The sequence below is a fragment of the Brachyhypopomus gauderio genome, chromosome 10, assembly GCF_052324685.1.
Source record: "Brachyhypopomus gauderio isolate BG-103 chromosome 10, BGAUD_0.2, whole genome shotgun sequence".
NCBI lineage: Eukaryota > Metazoa > Chordata > Actinopteri > Gymnotiformes > Hypopomidae > Brachyhypopomus > Brachyhypopomus gauderio.
Genome location: NC_135220.1, coordinates 13,155,413 through 13,170,184, shown reverse-complemented (window position 1 = coordinate 13,170,184; position 14,772 = coordinate 13,155,413). Strand labels below are relative to the sequence as shown.

Below are 14,772 nucleotides of genomic sequence, written 5' to 3'. Positions count from 1 at the left end.
GCGCGGCCACGCACCTCCGAGCCTGTCGGCGCTCGTAAGCGTCCGGGCCGGCGCTGATTTACCGTGTCAGATGGAGCAGGAGCTCCAGCGCAAACACACAGACCGTTAAGGTCTAAAATGGCTGATGAGGTCTCGATGACAAACCAAGGGTTTGTCAGCTTGTGAAAACAGCTTTGTGAAAGGTTGCGTGGCAAGAACAAAGGACACGTTTTACTCCTTTACTTGAGTGGTGTGTGTGTGTGTGTGTGTGTGTGTGTGTGTGTGTGTGTTGTGTTGTGTTGTGTTGTGTTGTGTTGTGTTGTGTTTTATTACTGACTGCTCTGGACAATTGGATAGCGCACTGGGTTCATAGCAAAGGCCAGTGCGGCATCAGAGGCAGCATTAAGAAACACTTTCAGCTTCCAGTGAAGGACTTTTTTCAGGCTTCAAGAGTAGTTAGCAAACTTGTTAAAGGTCAGCCTGCCTGTATGTCAGAGCGGACTTTAACACGGCCCAGTCGTGGAGAACCGAGCCGTGTGCCTCTCACCTCTGGAGAGCTCCCCTCCAGGACTCTTGTGATGTTTGTCTACTGGAGAGCTCTCGTAGCCCTTCAGATAAGGCTGGGTGGTTATCTGCTCTCTGCTAAAGGCATCAGAGCGTGTGGTTACCCCCCCACGCCCCTGATTTACAGACCCTGACGAACAACGACTTTAGACAAGTCAATATTTATCAAGCAGAGGGGACAAGGGCAGATCCTGTGCAAATCCTTTCATATTGCCCCTGAGGGAGGATTGGGGAAGTTTTAAAACTCCTCCCGACAGGAGACTTCCTCTTCTACGGCCCTGCGCACACCACTGCCCTTTGACCTGTGCGTGCGTGCGTGTGTAGGCTGGGACTGGTGTGTCCAGACCTGGCTTGTGCTTGAATAGTGCAAGTTTATAGTTGCAGTCTGCTTGTAGCTGTACATACATTTTGTTTGCTTATAACAGTACATTGTAGATCTACTCTTCAACTGCTCATTAGTTTCCTTTCCTTCTCTCTCTCTCTCTCTCTCTCTCTCTCTCTCTCTCTCTCTCTCTCTCTCTCTCTCTCTCACCTTTCAGATCTTTGAGAATCGAGGTGCTATGATGGGCTGCTCCAACCCTCACCCCCACTGTCAGGTACGGCGCTGCGCCAGGCCGTCGTCTTCGGCCCGTTGGCACTCGTGCTTTCTGCCTCGCTCAGGTTTGCCGTGGGGTTTCTTTCTTCCTTTCTTTCTTTACATTTACATTTACATTTATGGCATTTGGCAGACGCCCTTATCCAGAGCGACTTACATTTTTATCTCATTTTTATACAAGTGAGCAATTGAGGGTTAAGGGCCTTGCTCAGGGGCACCTCAGTCATGGCCTCAGGTCTGGGAATCGAACCCACGATCCTCCGGTCACAAGACCAGTTCCCTAACCACCAGGCCATGACTGCCCTATTTCTTTCTGTGGATTAAGATGTCGCCATCTGGAATTGCATCTTTTAATGGGGCTCTAGCTGTCGCCCTAGCACACAGAGAGCCAATGAGACGAGGCTCATCGTGCAGACGGCACCAATGCAGACGTTGCACGTGCAGACGGCTGCTTAACTGCTCTGTGGACTCCAATTAGAGGATGAAAATGTTCCGGCAGCACACACCCCTGAAAGTGTGTGTGTGTGTGTGTGTGTGTGTGTGTGTGTGTGTGTGTGTGTGTGTGTGTGTGTGTGTGTGTGTGTGTGAGCGCACCCCTGTAACTTCCTCTATTCTGTCGTCCGGTGAACTTCTCCCAAGTCTGGGTTTCAACTGCACAGAGGAGGTGGTGCGCGCGTGTGTGTGTATATATATGTGTGTGTTCTTGGGTCACTGGGCCAAGGGCCCGTGAGGAAGCGGGTGGAGCCGGTGCCTCGCTGCACCTGACGGAGCTCAACACGGCCGGTGCACGATAGCGACATCTTCATCTCTCGCCTCACCGCTGCTGTCTTGTCCTCTCCTGTCCCCGCTCGGCTGTCTGTCTCGTCCCCCCTTGTCTCCAGGTGCAGGTGGGCTGTCGTCATAGCAGCGTGACGGTGGGGCCAGTCGAGCGTGCCCGCTGGCTCCCCACCTCACTAGCCATCATGGGATACGTGTTGGGCCGAGCTTCTCAACACAACCACTAGGGGGCAGTAGAGGACCTCAAGTTGGGCAAATGAACTGTGAAAGGAATCTTAGCAGCCACCTGTTCTTGTTTTTCCATTCAAATACCCCTCTGTGGGAAAGCAGGCTACGGGAACTTGTACTGGTAATGCTGTTGTAGTATGTCATTGACTGTCATTGAGCTACGTCAGTTCAGACTGGTTAGTGGACTGGTTTGTTGGGATGTCTGTCTAGATATGGAACGAGACTCATTTTGGAGTTGTTAACCGAATCATTTTGGATTCTGTTAACTGAGGTTTTCAGTGTCTTACTTGAGATCTTAATTCTAGAGAATGTCTAGAAAACCTTGCTAGTTTGGTGTGTGTGTGTGCGTGTGTGTGTGTGTTTAAGTGTAAAAACTAAAGGAAGGCAATTACTTTTTTCCAAGCCCAAATATAAGTGATTATGCAGCCAGTACATGTTCAGCACAGGTGTCAGCTTAAAGTTCAAACTACAATGATCTGGGAAGTCGTCACGATTTTGAGACTTTCTCGGTACATTAATATGACACCTTTGTGCACACTAAAACAAAGGCGATGCGGCTCCACCCCTGTTCCTTTCATACACACAGTGTGCCATCAAACGCCTGCACCTCCTTAGCCCTAATAGTCTCCTTACTGTCTTCTTCCATGCAGTTTCCCTGGCAACACTTTATCTATACATCATGAACTCGCCGTGACAGTTTCTCTGCACGCCAGTCAGCCCTCGCCTGCCTCCTCGACGCTCCGAGTCTGTTGTTCACAGGCCAGATTAAGCTCATGCCAAGCCTGACAGCTTTTGATTCCTGGGAGCCGCCGTTTCTATCAATGGGCTGAGCTAAATATAGGCTGACAAATCTTCCTTCACGTGCCCCCCCCATGCCCCCCCGCGGAGAGCTGGCGGCACCGGGCCCCTCGGCCGTCCACACTCTCCGTGCAGGACGCTGGCTCTGCCAGGTCAGGAGAAGATCACCAGGAGGAGCACACAGGTGGAGGTGTTGGAGGAGAAGGAGCACACAGGTGGAGGTGTTGGAGGAGGAGGGGCACACAGGTGGAGGTGTTGGAGGAGGAGGAGCACACAGGTGGAGGTGTTGGAGGAGGAGGGGCACACAGGTGGAGGTGTTGGAGGAGGAGGGGCACACAGGTGGAGGTGTTGGAGGGAGGGAGAGACAGAGGGAGGAGGGAGAGGATGAGTTTTGTCAGGAGCGCTACAGTACCACAGCTGTGTCGATGCAGCCGCCGATATCTCTCGCTTCTTCTCCTCTCCCTCCTTATCATATGCACCCAGACTTTTACCTTCTCTGAGGTTTGCGTGGAGAGCCAGCAATGGCCGCCACGTGACCTCCTCGCCCAGCCGGGGTGTGGCCCCCACGTGACCTCCTCGCCCAGCCGGGGTGTGGCCCCCACGTGACCTCCTCGCCCAGCCGGGGTGTGGCCCCCACGTGGCCTCCTCGCCCAGCCGGGGTGTGGCCCCACGTGGCCTCCTTGCCCAGCCGGGATGTGGCCCCCACGTCTGCCTCGTGCTGTGATTTTCACGGCTGGCTGGAGTATTGCTGAATATTCTTTAGGAATCTGGGAAGGAAACTGCACTATGACGCAAGCCCTCCAGCAGGTGTTCAGCACGGCTAGTCCATCATCCGCCTCCATCACCGTCTCATGTGTTTCTGCTTCTGGGCGCATAGTTGTACAAGTTTTTATCTTCTATTATTTGGCAGTTGGTCTAGTGGTAGCAACCAAAGTCTGTTTTATTAAACTCACCGCTGCTTTTTGTCATTTGTGTTGCAAAACCACCAGCTCTCAGTTCTATGACAAACAGAGTAAACACAACTCCTACAATCTCTACAGTCATGCCGACTTTATAAAGTCAGAAATACTAAGGATGGCCATGTTGTACTAAAGAGGTTACATTGGGGGGAGGATTTTAAGATGTGATATTCCATTTTGCCCTAGACCTGAACTTCTGTGCATCTCTGACGTTGTCAGCTGCGTATGACTGTTATGTTTCATTCACAACTGAAATGCAGCCACCCACACAGCCTGTAAGAGCAGAGCGCTGCTCACAGAAGACTCATGAGTGTGGCAGGGGTCCCTTCAGGAATCAGTGAAGGAATTGGGTTATACTGCCAGGGGGCAATAAAGAACTGGTGATATGAGCATGGTCCTACATGTTCGTTCTCTCTCTCTCTCTCTCTCTCTCTCTCTCTCTCTCTCTCTCTCTCTCTCTCTCTCTCTCTCTCTCTCATGCTTCTTGAGGGTACCATTTGACTGCTATGTAGCTAAGGAATGGAATCCATCCCTTTTTTCTCTGTTAAATGTGCTCTCTGTGTGTACATATATATATATATATGTACACACACTCGCAAGTTGGGAAAACTCTGCTGAAATCACTTAAAAATGCATTAGGCCTAATTCCAAAATTCCCATGTGCAGATATTTGCTGTGAATACCACTAGGCTTTTGAAGTACTATCCAGGCGGTGTGGAGTCCGTGGAGGGCAGACAGAAGAGCCTCGTTTCCTGCGAGCACAGAGAGGGACCTGCTCACTAGGTCAGAACAAGCGTGTAAAACGCTTCAGCTTTAGCTGCGGTCGAGGTGCACATCCCGTCTGCCTCGGCCCGTTTGGGTATCCTGCCTCTTATCACACAGGACGGGTCCTGGCCCGTTTCATTCGTCATGTGTTTGTCCTGTTGGCCTTGAAGCACAAAGTGTGTTTACTACCAGGCCCCACTAGGTTAAGTAAATGACTGCTGGGATTAAGTCCTAAGCATTAATTTGGCGGAGGCTGTTGTAGCGGTTGCCTCAGATCCGTCTTTATTGTTTGTATATCTGGGATTGCAGTCGCAGGCTTTCGATCTGCAGTCTTGAGTCATTTGTGTATCTGTTCTGGCAGGGGCAGCCTGGCTATCGTGAGTTCTCTCTTAATTCAGCGCCTGTCCGCTTCCTTGTGTTTGATCAGACACCACCTGTCATACCACGGTTCTCCATACTGAGACCGTGGTCCACCCTGTTCACACATTCAAGCGTTCTCTCCTCTGTCCTTTTGCTCAGAACGTTGCCCAGTGAACGCCAGGCTCATTGGGTCCCATTTAATGTCATATCCCCGGTCATTTATCATAGACTTATCACAGCCAGTAAGTAAATATAAGGTGATGTTTTCTGTAGCCTAACCCAGATGGCTTTATCACAGTTTCAGCCCGCCATGAATAAATGCATGAGGTCGTGTATAAACATGTAATTTTACTTATCCATTTATAAAGAGAGATAGAGGACACACCGGGAAAGGACTGATGGGAGATTGACGTTCTCCAGGCAAACTGTGGCTGATGGCTTTCTAGATGGGAAGTCGGTGTGCAGCACGTGGTGGGCTGTGAAGGTGAGGAAGAAATAAACAGCACAACGCACACGGCAGCGAAAACGTCAATCATGCGGAAATCCTGCAACAGGGAAAATATTAACTGGACCCTGCATGCGTGCAAGACCTCTCCTGCATGTAGCAATCCAAGAATCGCACCGAATCACGTTCTGTTACCTACAGTGGCATTCCTGCCAGATACTGGGCTCTTTGCTCTTCCTTGTATCTTACGCCATTCTTTAACTCCCCCCACGGGAGGGTGGGTGGGCGTGGGTGACGGACTGGCATCGTCTGACGGCACATGGAAGACCTGCGGGCGGAGAGCGATTATCCCCCCTCACCCCCCTCTTCTCCCCAGATGCCTCCATTATCACTGCTGATATTCAGATCGGTGGCTGTAGTGTGGGGGGTGGGGGGTGGGGGGGGGCGCCTGTGTTGGGGTGGCATCTCCTGCCTCTATCACACACAGGCAGCCACAGGGCTGCCACTGAGCTCCTGGGTGAGAGGACCTTTAAAACTAGAGCTGAGGCTGTTCGCACAAACTCTTTGGCATAAAACACTTCGTTTTTTAATGACTAATTGATTGTGTGTGTGTGTGCGCGCGTGTGTGCGCGCGTGTGTGCGCGCGTGTGTGCGCGCGTGTGTGCGCGCGTGTGTGTGTGTGTGCGCGTGTGGAGACAGGATGTTTAATGCATGAGCACAGCATGTTCTGTTTGAGTGAATTCTGGGTGAGATTACCTGGTTGACCCTTGCCCACCTCGGAGCAAGTTGTGCTGTCATCCACTGTGCATAATTAGAGCACTTTATGTCTGTGCCTTGAAAGCAATTAAGAAAACCATGACTCTGTGAGGGCTCCTTCAACCGGCTGTCGCATAATAGAAATGCTGAATGACCTTTCACCTTCTCGCCTCATTGGTCAGACTACTACATGAGGCAGTGCTTCATTTCCATCTTATTGGCTCACCACAGGTGCTCTGTTATAATGTCTCTCAAAACAATAGCATGAAACATAGTCTAAAAAAACCAACAAAAAAAAAACCCCTCCATTCAACTATGATTCATGTTCTGGAAGAGATGGGCTCCAGACTGGGGTAATCCTTCTGAAGTTCATCTGCTTTTAATGTAGGCACTGGCCACTGCAGAGCAGGCCTGTAAAAATCACCCACCAAAAAGAAGGGGGGGGGGTGTGTCCGCTGGAGACTAGAGGCGCTAGTAATGAGTCGTTTTCTTTACGTAATCCTTCATTTTGAGAAGTCCTCACGAGCGCCGACGTTTTGGTGCACAGCCTCGAACGCAGTATAAACACGAACAAACAAAGAGCCGCTCTGTTCCAGATGTTTGCAAAGCGAGCGAGACCGACTGCCCGCACTTTCAGAAGAGAAGATTATTTTTTCTCAAGTGTTATTTAATTTTTATTGCTGTACAACGGTTTGATGGAGCAGAAACATGCTTTTATCCTAAAATTAATCCACATTGCTTGATGTAATGCTGAAAAAGAACACCAGCTCCCCCCCATGTTTTCACTATAGCAGGCCTCCGCTCTGACAAGACTTCCGTCTACTTTTACAGCTAGCACGTTTTCAGGGATTATATACCACAAATAACAGTGCTGTAAAGTTCACTCTGGTCTCCCATTGGTTTTGCTCGGTGGCTTGGCCCCCGGTACACTTGATATGAAAAAGTGGTTGTGGAAGAAATTGTGGGGATTTGTACCGTTTGGCTTGACAGTCATTGGTCATTTTGATGTGACGTCTCCCTCTATCAAAGAGAAGTTTCCACACGGAAGTGTGCCCGAGCCTTGCAGCAGTGCGAGTGGTTTTGCCATGATGTTTGAGGGAGGTGGAAAGGAGTTAAGATCTTGGTCAAACAGTCGTATGCTTGACATGAGACTTTATTTGAAGGCTGTTCACTCTTGCCGAGTTTAGACAATGAAGCTGAATCAAATTCCATCGTTCCTGTCTGCAACCAGAATCTGAATGTCTCGGAGTCAGAGTTTTATTACCGGTAGTTGCTTTTGAAAACGGACCTGCAAAAGTAATCAGTCGTTAGTCAGCCCCTGCAGTGTGTTACGTTACATCACTTAGTTAATTTAGTCTTTATTCAATTTCATCACCTTTTGATGCAGTAGTTTGGCCTGATATCATAGCAGCACACTAATTCTAGCAGGTGAGCTCTTCTGTTTGTTTAATGATGATCTATGGTGGTATTAAATGCAGCCCACACTATGATACTTCATCAGTATGCTGGTGCTCAAGAAAGGGAATTATAAACCTGAGCTTTTAAGCAAAGCACACCTGAATTCCTACCACCTCGTTCAGTTGAACCTTGAGTTTTAATAGAACTTTGTTGTCAGGCTCGTATTAGTCATAAATCTTGATGTCTTTCTCAGGTGTCATCCTGTCCTAAATAGGAGTTGTTTTGTCCTTCTGTGTGTGGTGTTGTCATCACTCAAACATCCCTGAAAACAGATGCTGTATTTACAGTGGTCCGTAACGTTTAATGAATAAATCCTGATTGCATCTCCTCATTCCAGCTGTAGTAGACGTCTTGGAAGGGTTGGCACACTGTGTTTGAACTGAAATTACAAGAACGTTTACAAGCATACTGCACTCCAAATGTGGTACTGAAGGAAACCAGACACTTTTTTCTCAAAGTCTGTTAAGTCTGACCAGGCTAATCAAGAGCAGTTAAACTTTATTGGGCATTAAACAGAGTTCAAAATACTGAAACATGGCAGGTGTGTTGGCATCAGTGTTGGAAACGACCTGTGAATTGGAGGGGCACATCAGTGTTGTGGTTTTCTCTCTACTTTTACACGGACAACCTGAAAATGCTTTTCTGCTAGGCAACGATGCCAGTTGATTTATTACCCAGCTTAGAAGAGCTTAAATAGCTCAGTGTCTCTGCAAATGAAGCGTTGGGATCACTCCTGCTTGGACTTGAGTCATTTAGCACCGTCTGTGCTCAAATGTGCTTTGCAGCGTTTCATTATATAAAGTGAAAATTCTTATCATTGTCCGTTTCTAGTTTTCCATCTCTCCTTTGGTCCTTTATCAGCCATTACGCCCAATTAACCTACAGCAAAGAAGCTAACAATAGATTTGATATAAAAGTGTTTGTGGTTGAGCGTTAACCTTATTTGACATTTTTTGTAATTTAATGTTAGCTGTGGATTGTGATTTTTGGATTCTGTCGCTTGGTTTGTCTTGATTCAAATGTGAATCTGTTTTGGAATTAGGACCTTCTGGTGATTATAATTTGGACCATATCAAATCATGCAGCCCTCTGCCACCTTTAAAAAAAAACATTTAAAATGGGCATGTGTCAAAAATACTTAATCTTATGTTATATTTTTTAATGCAGTATAGGAAATGCTGAAGAACATGATGTAAACTACTGTGAAACTAAAACTCATTTGAGTGGAATTAATCAGCCTGGCAGAAAACTGTTAAGAGGGAATGTAGGAAGACCTTGGTGTTTTATGTATGGGCCGTGTTGGTGTTCCTCTACTTCAAGTCCATCTGTGCTGAGCATCGAGGCCTGAGGTGATCATACTAGGATGGAAGTCTCTTGGTGTAGGAACGGTGGAGAAGAGCTCATCTCAATCACAAAGTGGACAGATATTTTTCCCACTGGCTTCATGCACATCTCATGAAATGCACCATCACCACACACTTTGTAGCGAGCCCGTCTGCTGGGAAGTGTAGTCCGAGTCCGTATCTGTTGCTGCTTCATACTCCGTAAATCTCCTCTGTGGGGCAGCAGATGGAGTAGATACTATCTCCACAAGTGCTTATTAACTCCAGCGGTCATGCAGGGTAATTGGGACTTCCGTGTTTGACGGTACCAACCCTCTTCATCCGTCGGTGTGTGAGCACAGGGGTTTGCTGGGACTGTAGTTATTTTTCTGACCGAGAAGGAGAGTTATCGTGTCATTATTTATCATTGGGAGGTGGCACAGACTCTGCTGCGCGGCGCTGAAGGCCTTTTGCTGTTTGGTGAATGTGATTGAGTCCAACTGCACTGACTCAATCACGTCCTTTGTTGTCTGTCTCTGCAGATTTGGGCCAGCAGTTTCCTGCCTAATGAGCCCGCCCTGGCTGAACGCTGTCAGAGGGAATATCTACGGAAGCACGGGGAGCCCATGCTGGTGCAGTATGCTCGTCTGGAGGCCCAGGCACAGGTAAAAGCCCACTCGGCTATGGATGCTAATCTCCTTACGGTAGTCTACTCCATTGCTCTGACTGCATCAGGGGGAAATTGGGGATATCTCACATTACCCAAATGATGCTGGATGAATAAACTAATGGCATTCATTCATCATTCACCATTAATTTACTTGTAATATGGACAATGCACTCTGCTTTCTCTTGGTCTCATTTCGTACAGCAGGTTTTAATGGCCTCGTCTTTTAATATCACTTTCAACAGAGTCCAGCACTGTTCCTTTGAGAGCAGGTGGTCATTCCTCCCAGAAGCAGCTGCTCCTCAGTCTTTACCATCCTGCCTCCTTATGTCTGTGGAGGTCTGCAGGGAGGACCAGGAGGCGTTGGCACACGCAAACGTATGCCGGAGCCTCACCTGGCTCCCCGCCGTGACACAGCCGTCGTGTGTGCACCTATGGCTAGAGGGGGGGCGGTGCTTGTTTGAGGGTGGGTGGTGCGGGTGGGGTTTGTTCTGCTCTGCACAGCGTGCTAGTCAAGCATGGGAGTCAACATGGAAAAACCCAGCAATTACCATAATGCTGGAGAAATTACTCCTGGCTTTGTTACATTGCTTGGATAAGGAAGGTAAATGAGAGGTAAACATCAGGGTGCAGACAGGGAGGGTTTGATTATGAAATGCCTTGAAGCGTGGTGTTTGTAGAAAGACGGTGATATTGGTTTATCTGGCATGACTTCAACATACAAAGGCTATTTGCTCAATAACACTACAGGACAGAATTTGTAAAGGACTGTCCTCATCTGGATAATGGTTATCAGATGGCTCTAATACGAGTCAAATGCTGTAGGAGCCCTGCGATTTTTAGACATTGCCGTAATGGTCAAGTCTCATGTGGGTTACTCAGCTGTTTTTCTAGTTTTTGTACTAGAAGCTAACAAAGTAAGCAAGTTAGCACCAAGCCTCAGTGTTTTGGTATGCGATGACTGAATTAGCCGACGCTCTAACGCCTCAGATTTAAAAAAAATGCTTAAGTTAGCTGATTAGCACCCAGACAGCTGGTTAATATAGTCCCCTGTATGCGAGACAAAAAAAACACCAACGGGTTTCTTACCAGAAGTGAGAGGCTTCCCGCTGGAAGCTTTTGCCTTAATTTCTGAGTGACTTAAATGATGGCGGATCCTGACACGCTGGCAGAGTGCGCGCTGTAGGCGGCACTGGCAGGGCTGCGGAGAGTGGACAGCATGTCATATCGGTGGCTGCGAAGTGCCAAAACAAATCTTTGCGCAGTTAACAGTTCCAAGTAATGCCAACACAAATGTGCAAAGGCTGGATAATTTCAGGCACATGGTTACAGGCGTGGGCCGTATATTTACCGTGCCAACGCAGGTGCGCGCACACTCCTCAGCGTCCTCTGTGATTGGACGGTGTGCTTATGGAAGCCAGAACAGAATCGATAAAGTTCCACGATTCATTAGCGCGTCTCGTTTCTTCATCTCGTGTTCATCTGCGATTATTAAAATTATGGTTAACAAGCACCGCCCTGTCGTACTGGTATCGGGTTTGTTAATCTAGGTTACAGTAGCCTGTGAATTAGCCTAGCGTATGTGAACACCGGGACTTTGTCATCACTTGTGCGTGCTATCCGATATTTCCCAGCGCCACGTCTTCAGGCCGTCCTCTCTCTCGCAGGCCTTCCCGTCTGAGCTGTGTGGCTCACGCCTCTGGGTGGCAGCGCTCAGACATTCCTGCTCTGAGTTTCTGCCCAAAAGGCCGGGCCATGTTCATTAATCAAATTGGAGCGGTTAGCATTTTAAGGATGCAGTTTGTTGATTGAAGATGGGAACAGCTCTGAGATGTTGGAGCCAGTCTAATGAATGCACTAAGTAGTATACCAATTAATCAAATAAGCCTTTAACATAGCCAGCTTTCCTGATATTAATGTTTGCGGAATGGAATAAAAAATGTTTGCGGTCATTCAGTTTGACGGTTATCGTTAAATATCGACTTTCTAGGAGCGTCTGTTAATACGGCAGAAAGCTTTAAACTGGCATGTTTCGTTGTGCGTCTGCACTTAGCACTGTTTGGACGGGAGCTTTGTGTTAATCACAGGTGGGCTGACGGACATGCCACTCCCCCCCCCGAACTGGGCGTTCCTATCGTGGCTGAGCTGCTACGGCCGCCACGCCTGCTTTATGTCTCTCGTGTCCGGGCAGCAGGGGGTGAAGGAAAATGTGCTGACCAGCTGGAAGCAACACGCTGTCTTCATCACCTCCTGCATATGAGGAGCACGTCCTCTCTTGTGTGTTTAATTATGAACTAGATAATGCTATGGCGTGTTTTGTTTGTGTTACGTTGTCATACAATAGAAGTGCCTGTGATCTGTCTAATTCAGTAAGAGCTTTCAGTTATCATTAGATAACTTCTAAATTCAATGAAAGACCCTTTCCTGAATATAATTGCAGGTTTTGGTTATACAAAAAATGTTACAAATTAATAGAAGGGGCAGTATTCATTTCAGATTTTTTAAATTAAAATAAACTCTCTATGTTGTCGTTAAAAGGTAAATTGGGCAGGCGCAAACGAAGGTATTGTAGATGGCTGAGGTGTTTTGGATGGCTGAGGTGTATTGGACGGCTTCCTCAGAGGTCCTTCTGGCCACCCCATCATGAGATGGATGTTATCCACTCTCTTGTCGTGAGTGTGGCTAATTTCCCCGCTGACTCACCAGTACCTCTTTCACACGCTCACCTGGCCTTTTGTCCGGCTGCAATCTGGCAGGGTCTTTTTCTGGCCCAAGCGCGCTCTTTTCCACTGAGCGCAGATTAGCCCGTCATCACCGACCATCTGCAGAACTCTGGATAGGGTTTGGGCCTCCTCTACCTGTGACCCATCGAAAATCCCCCATGATTTGTCAGTCTTACCAAACATGTGTTTCTTTAAATGTAGATACTGTTTAAAAGCTTTGTAGTCACCAGTTCTAACTGTGAGGGTGAGGGTTGTCCACTTGCATTTGTTATTGACAATGTTAGCTTTTAGCTTCAGCTGTTTCTCACCATTTTAAGTACTTTTTAGAGTACTTTTTGAGCTGAAAGTAATCTTCAAACTCCTTTCTAGTTTCTAGTTGATCTCCTCTCCCATTAGCGTCAGTGCTGGAGGCAGGGTCAGCAGAACGGACAGCCTCACTGTGATGAAGAGCAGGAGCAGGCACGATGTTCTCTAATGCTAGCGCTCCTCTAGTTTCCCTTTGGCTGGATTTTCTGCTGAACTTCAAGCACACAGAGAGGAACCCCCTCAAGAACAGGCTGGTTTGTGTTCTCCTAGCAGTGCAGCTGTAGCGAGACCAGCTCCCAGACCAGTTCTGACAGGGCATGGGTAGTGGGGAGGGGGCGGAGATATGGGGCCATGCTGTGGCAAACCGCAGCCCATTGTGCTCACGCCAGCATGGGATCTCCAGCGATCTGTCACTGCTCATGAAAGAGAGGTGGCTGGAGCATAACCTACCCACCCATGCCTCGCCCCCACCACACCCACGCCTCACCCCCACCCCACCAACACCCCTCACCCCCCACCCCACCCACGCCTCGCCCCCACCCCACCAATGCCCCTCACCCCCACCCCACCCATGCCTCGCCCCCACCTCACCCACGCCTCGCCCCCACCACACCAACTTCCCCCACCCCCCACCCCACCCATGCCTCGCCCCCACTCCACCCATACCCCTCACCCCCCCCCCCCCCCCAACGCCCCTCCCACCCCACCTCCTCCACATTTTCCCCTCCACATTTCTTTTTCTCCGTTAATAATAACAAAGTGAATCAAACATACCCTCTGGATTTATTCAGGATGTTCCAGGGCAAATGACCATGAAAGCACTAACGGTATTCATAGAAATAATTGCCTCAGCTCCCGATTGGAGATGGTCTTTAAGTTCATAAATTGCATAAAGAATCTGGAGATGTTGAATGAGTTGAAGAAATTGGATGCACCCCCCCCCCCCCCCCCCCCCCCCCCCCCCTTGCTGTTGCTAGGTTTCTTAGCTGCTGATGTATGGCGTTTATCTCTTTGTGAAAATGAGCTGCAGCATTTATCCTGATTTCCTGATTGCATCAGTTAAGCACACACTGTCACTTTTAAATCACAAAGACCATAGATCCATATATAGAAATGAACAACCAAATACATTTAACATATGGCCGTATAAAGAAATGACAGCACAGGCTGAATACATTTATCAGCAGCACATTATTAGATTTCTCTTGCTCTCGTCAGTGTTGACTAGTACACTGAGTAGGACCATAATGTGTTTGACAGGCCACCATACTGCTGCATTACTGTGGATGTGTGTGTGCATGTGTGGGTGTAAGGGTGTGCGTGTGTGGGTGTGTGTGTGGGCGCAGGCGTGTGTGTGTGCGTACAGGGGGAGGTTAAAACATATACCACCATTTGGCTCAAAGCCAATTTCCCAGAGTACCGTTGCTTGCGCTTTTACCTTGCGTGAACACACAGCATGTAACACAATGCAAGTTTGTTATGCAACAGATTGACAAAAGCAACTTTACTGAGAAAATGGTGTAGTGCTCTAGCCATCGTTTGGCATCTATGAGCAGGTGAGGTTATGCTGCGCTGTCGAGCTGTCTCTGGTTTCTGGGGCAAGGCCAACTTTTGACAGTTTCCACGTTCCAAGTTCTCAAAATGTCTGAAACCAAGCTTTGTTCGCTACTCGGCTGTCCTCTCCATGAGTGACATGGGTCCAAATTAATCTGCTACGGTGACATGTTTCATACCAGAAGCTGTCACAGGACTATAAAAAGATCCTTCCTGAAAGACAAGAGAAAAATGAAAAGTCTGGTTAAAGTTAACTACCTAGGAGTTCCTCATCTATTGTTGTACAGTAAGCTCTTCTCAAATCCGAACATCTCCCAGCAGTGTGTGTGGAATAAAGCCACGGGGCTGGGGCTGCGTCACTGAAGGGCTAGGCCAATGCGGAGAGACTGCTTGGGGTGACTCTGCAGGTTAATGAGCATTTGAATATAACTGGCAGAAGATGGTCCAACGTAGCCCCTGCTTTAGGCTGAAGAAATGAGAAAATTCACTCTTCTCTTGGTTTCCTGCGCCATGGAT

At 48.3% G+C, this 14,772-nt stretch overlaps 1 protein-coding gene across 1 annotated transcript in view; it reads left to right on the top strand.

Annotated features, from left to right (window-relative positions):
• Positions 1-14,772, top strand: part of galt (galactose-1-phosphate uridylyltransferase) — a 54,311-nt gene that overhangs the window by 7,073 nt on the left and 32,466 nt on the right. Inside the window, 2 exon segments of the mRNA XM_077019601.1 lie at positions 1,083-1,139; positions 9,549-9,671. Coding sequence (XP_076875716.1) covers positions 1,083-1,139; positions 9,549-9,671 — 180 coding nt within the window.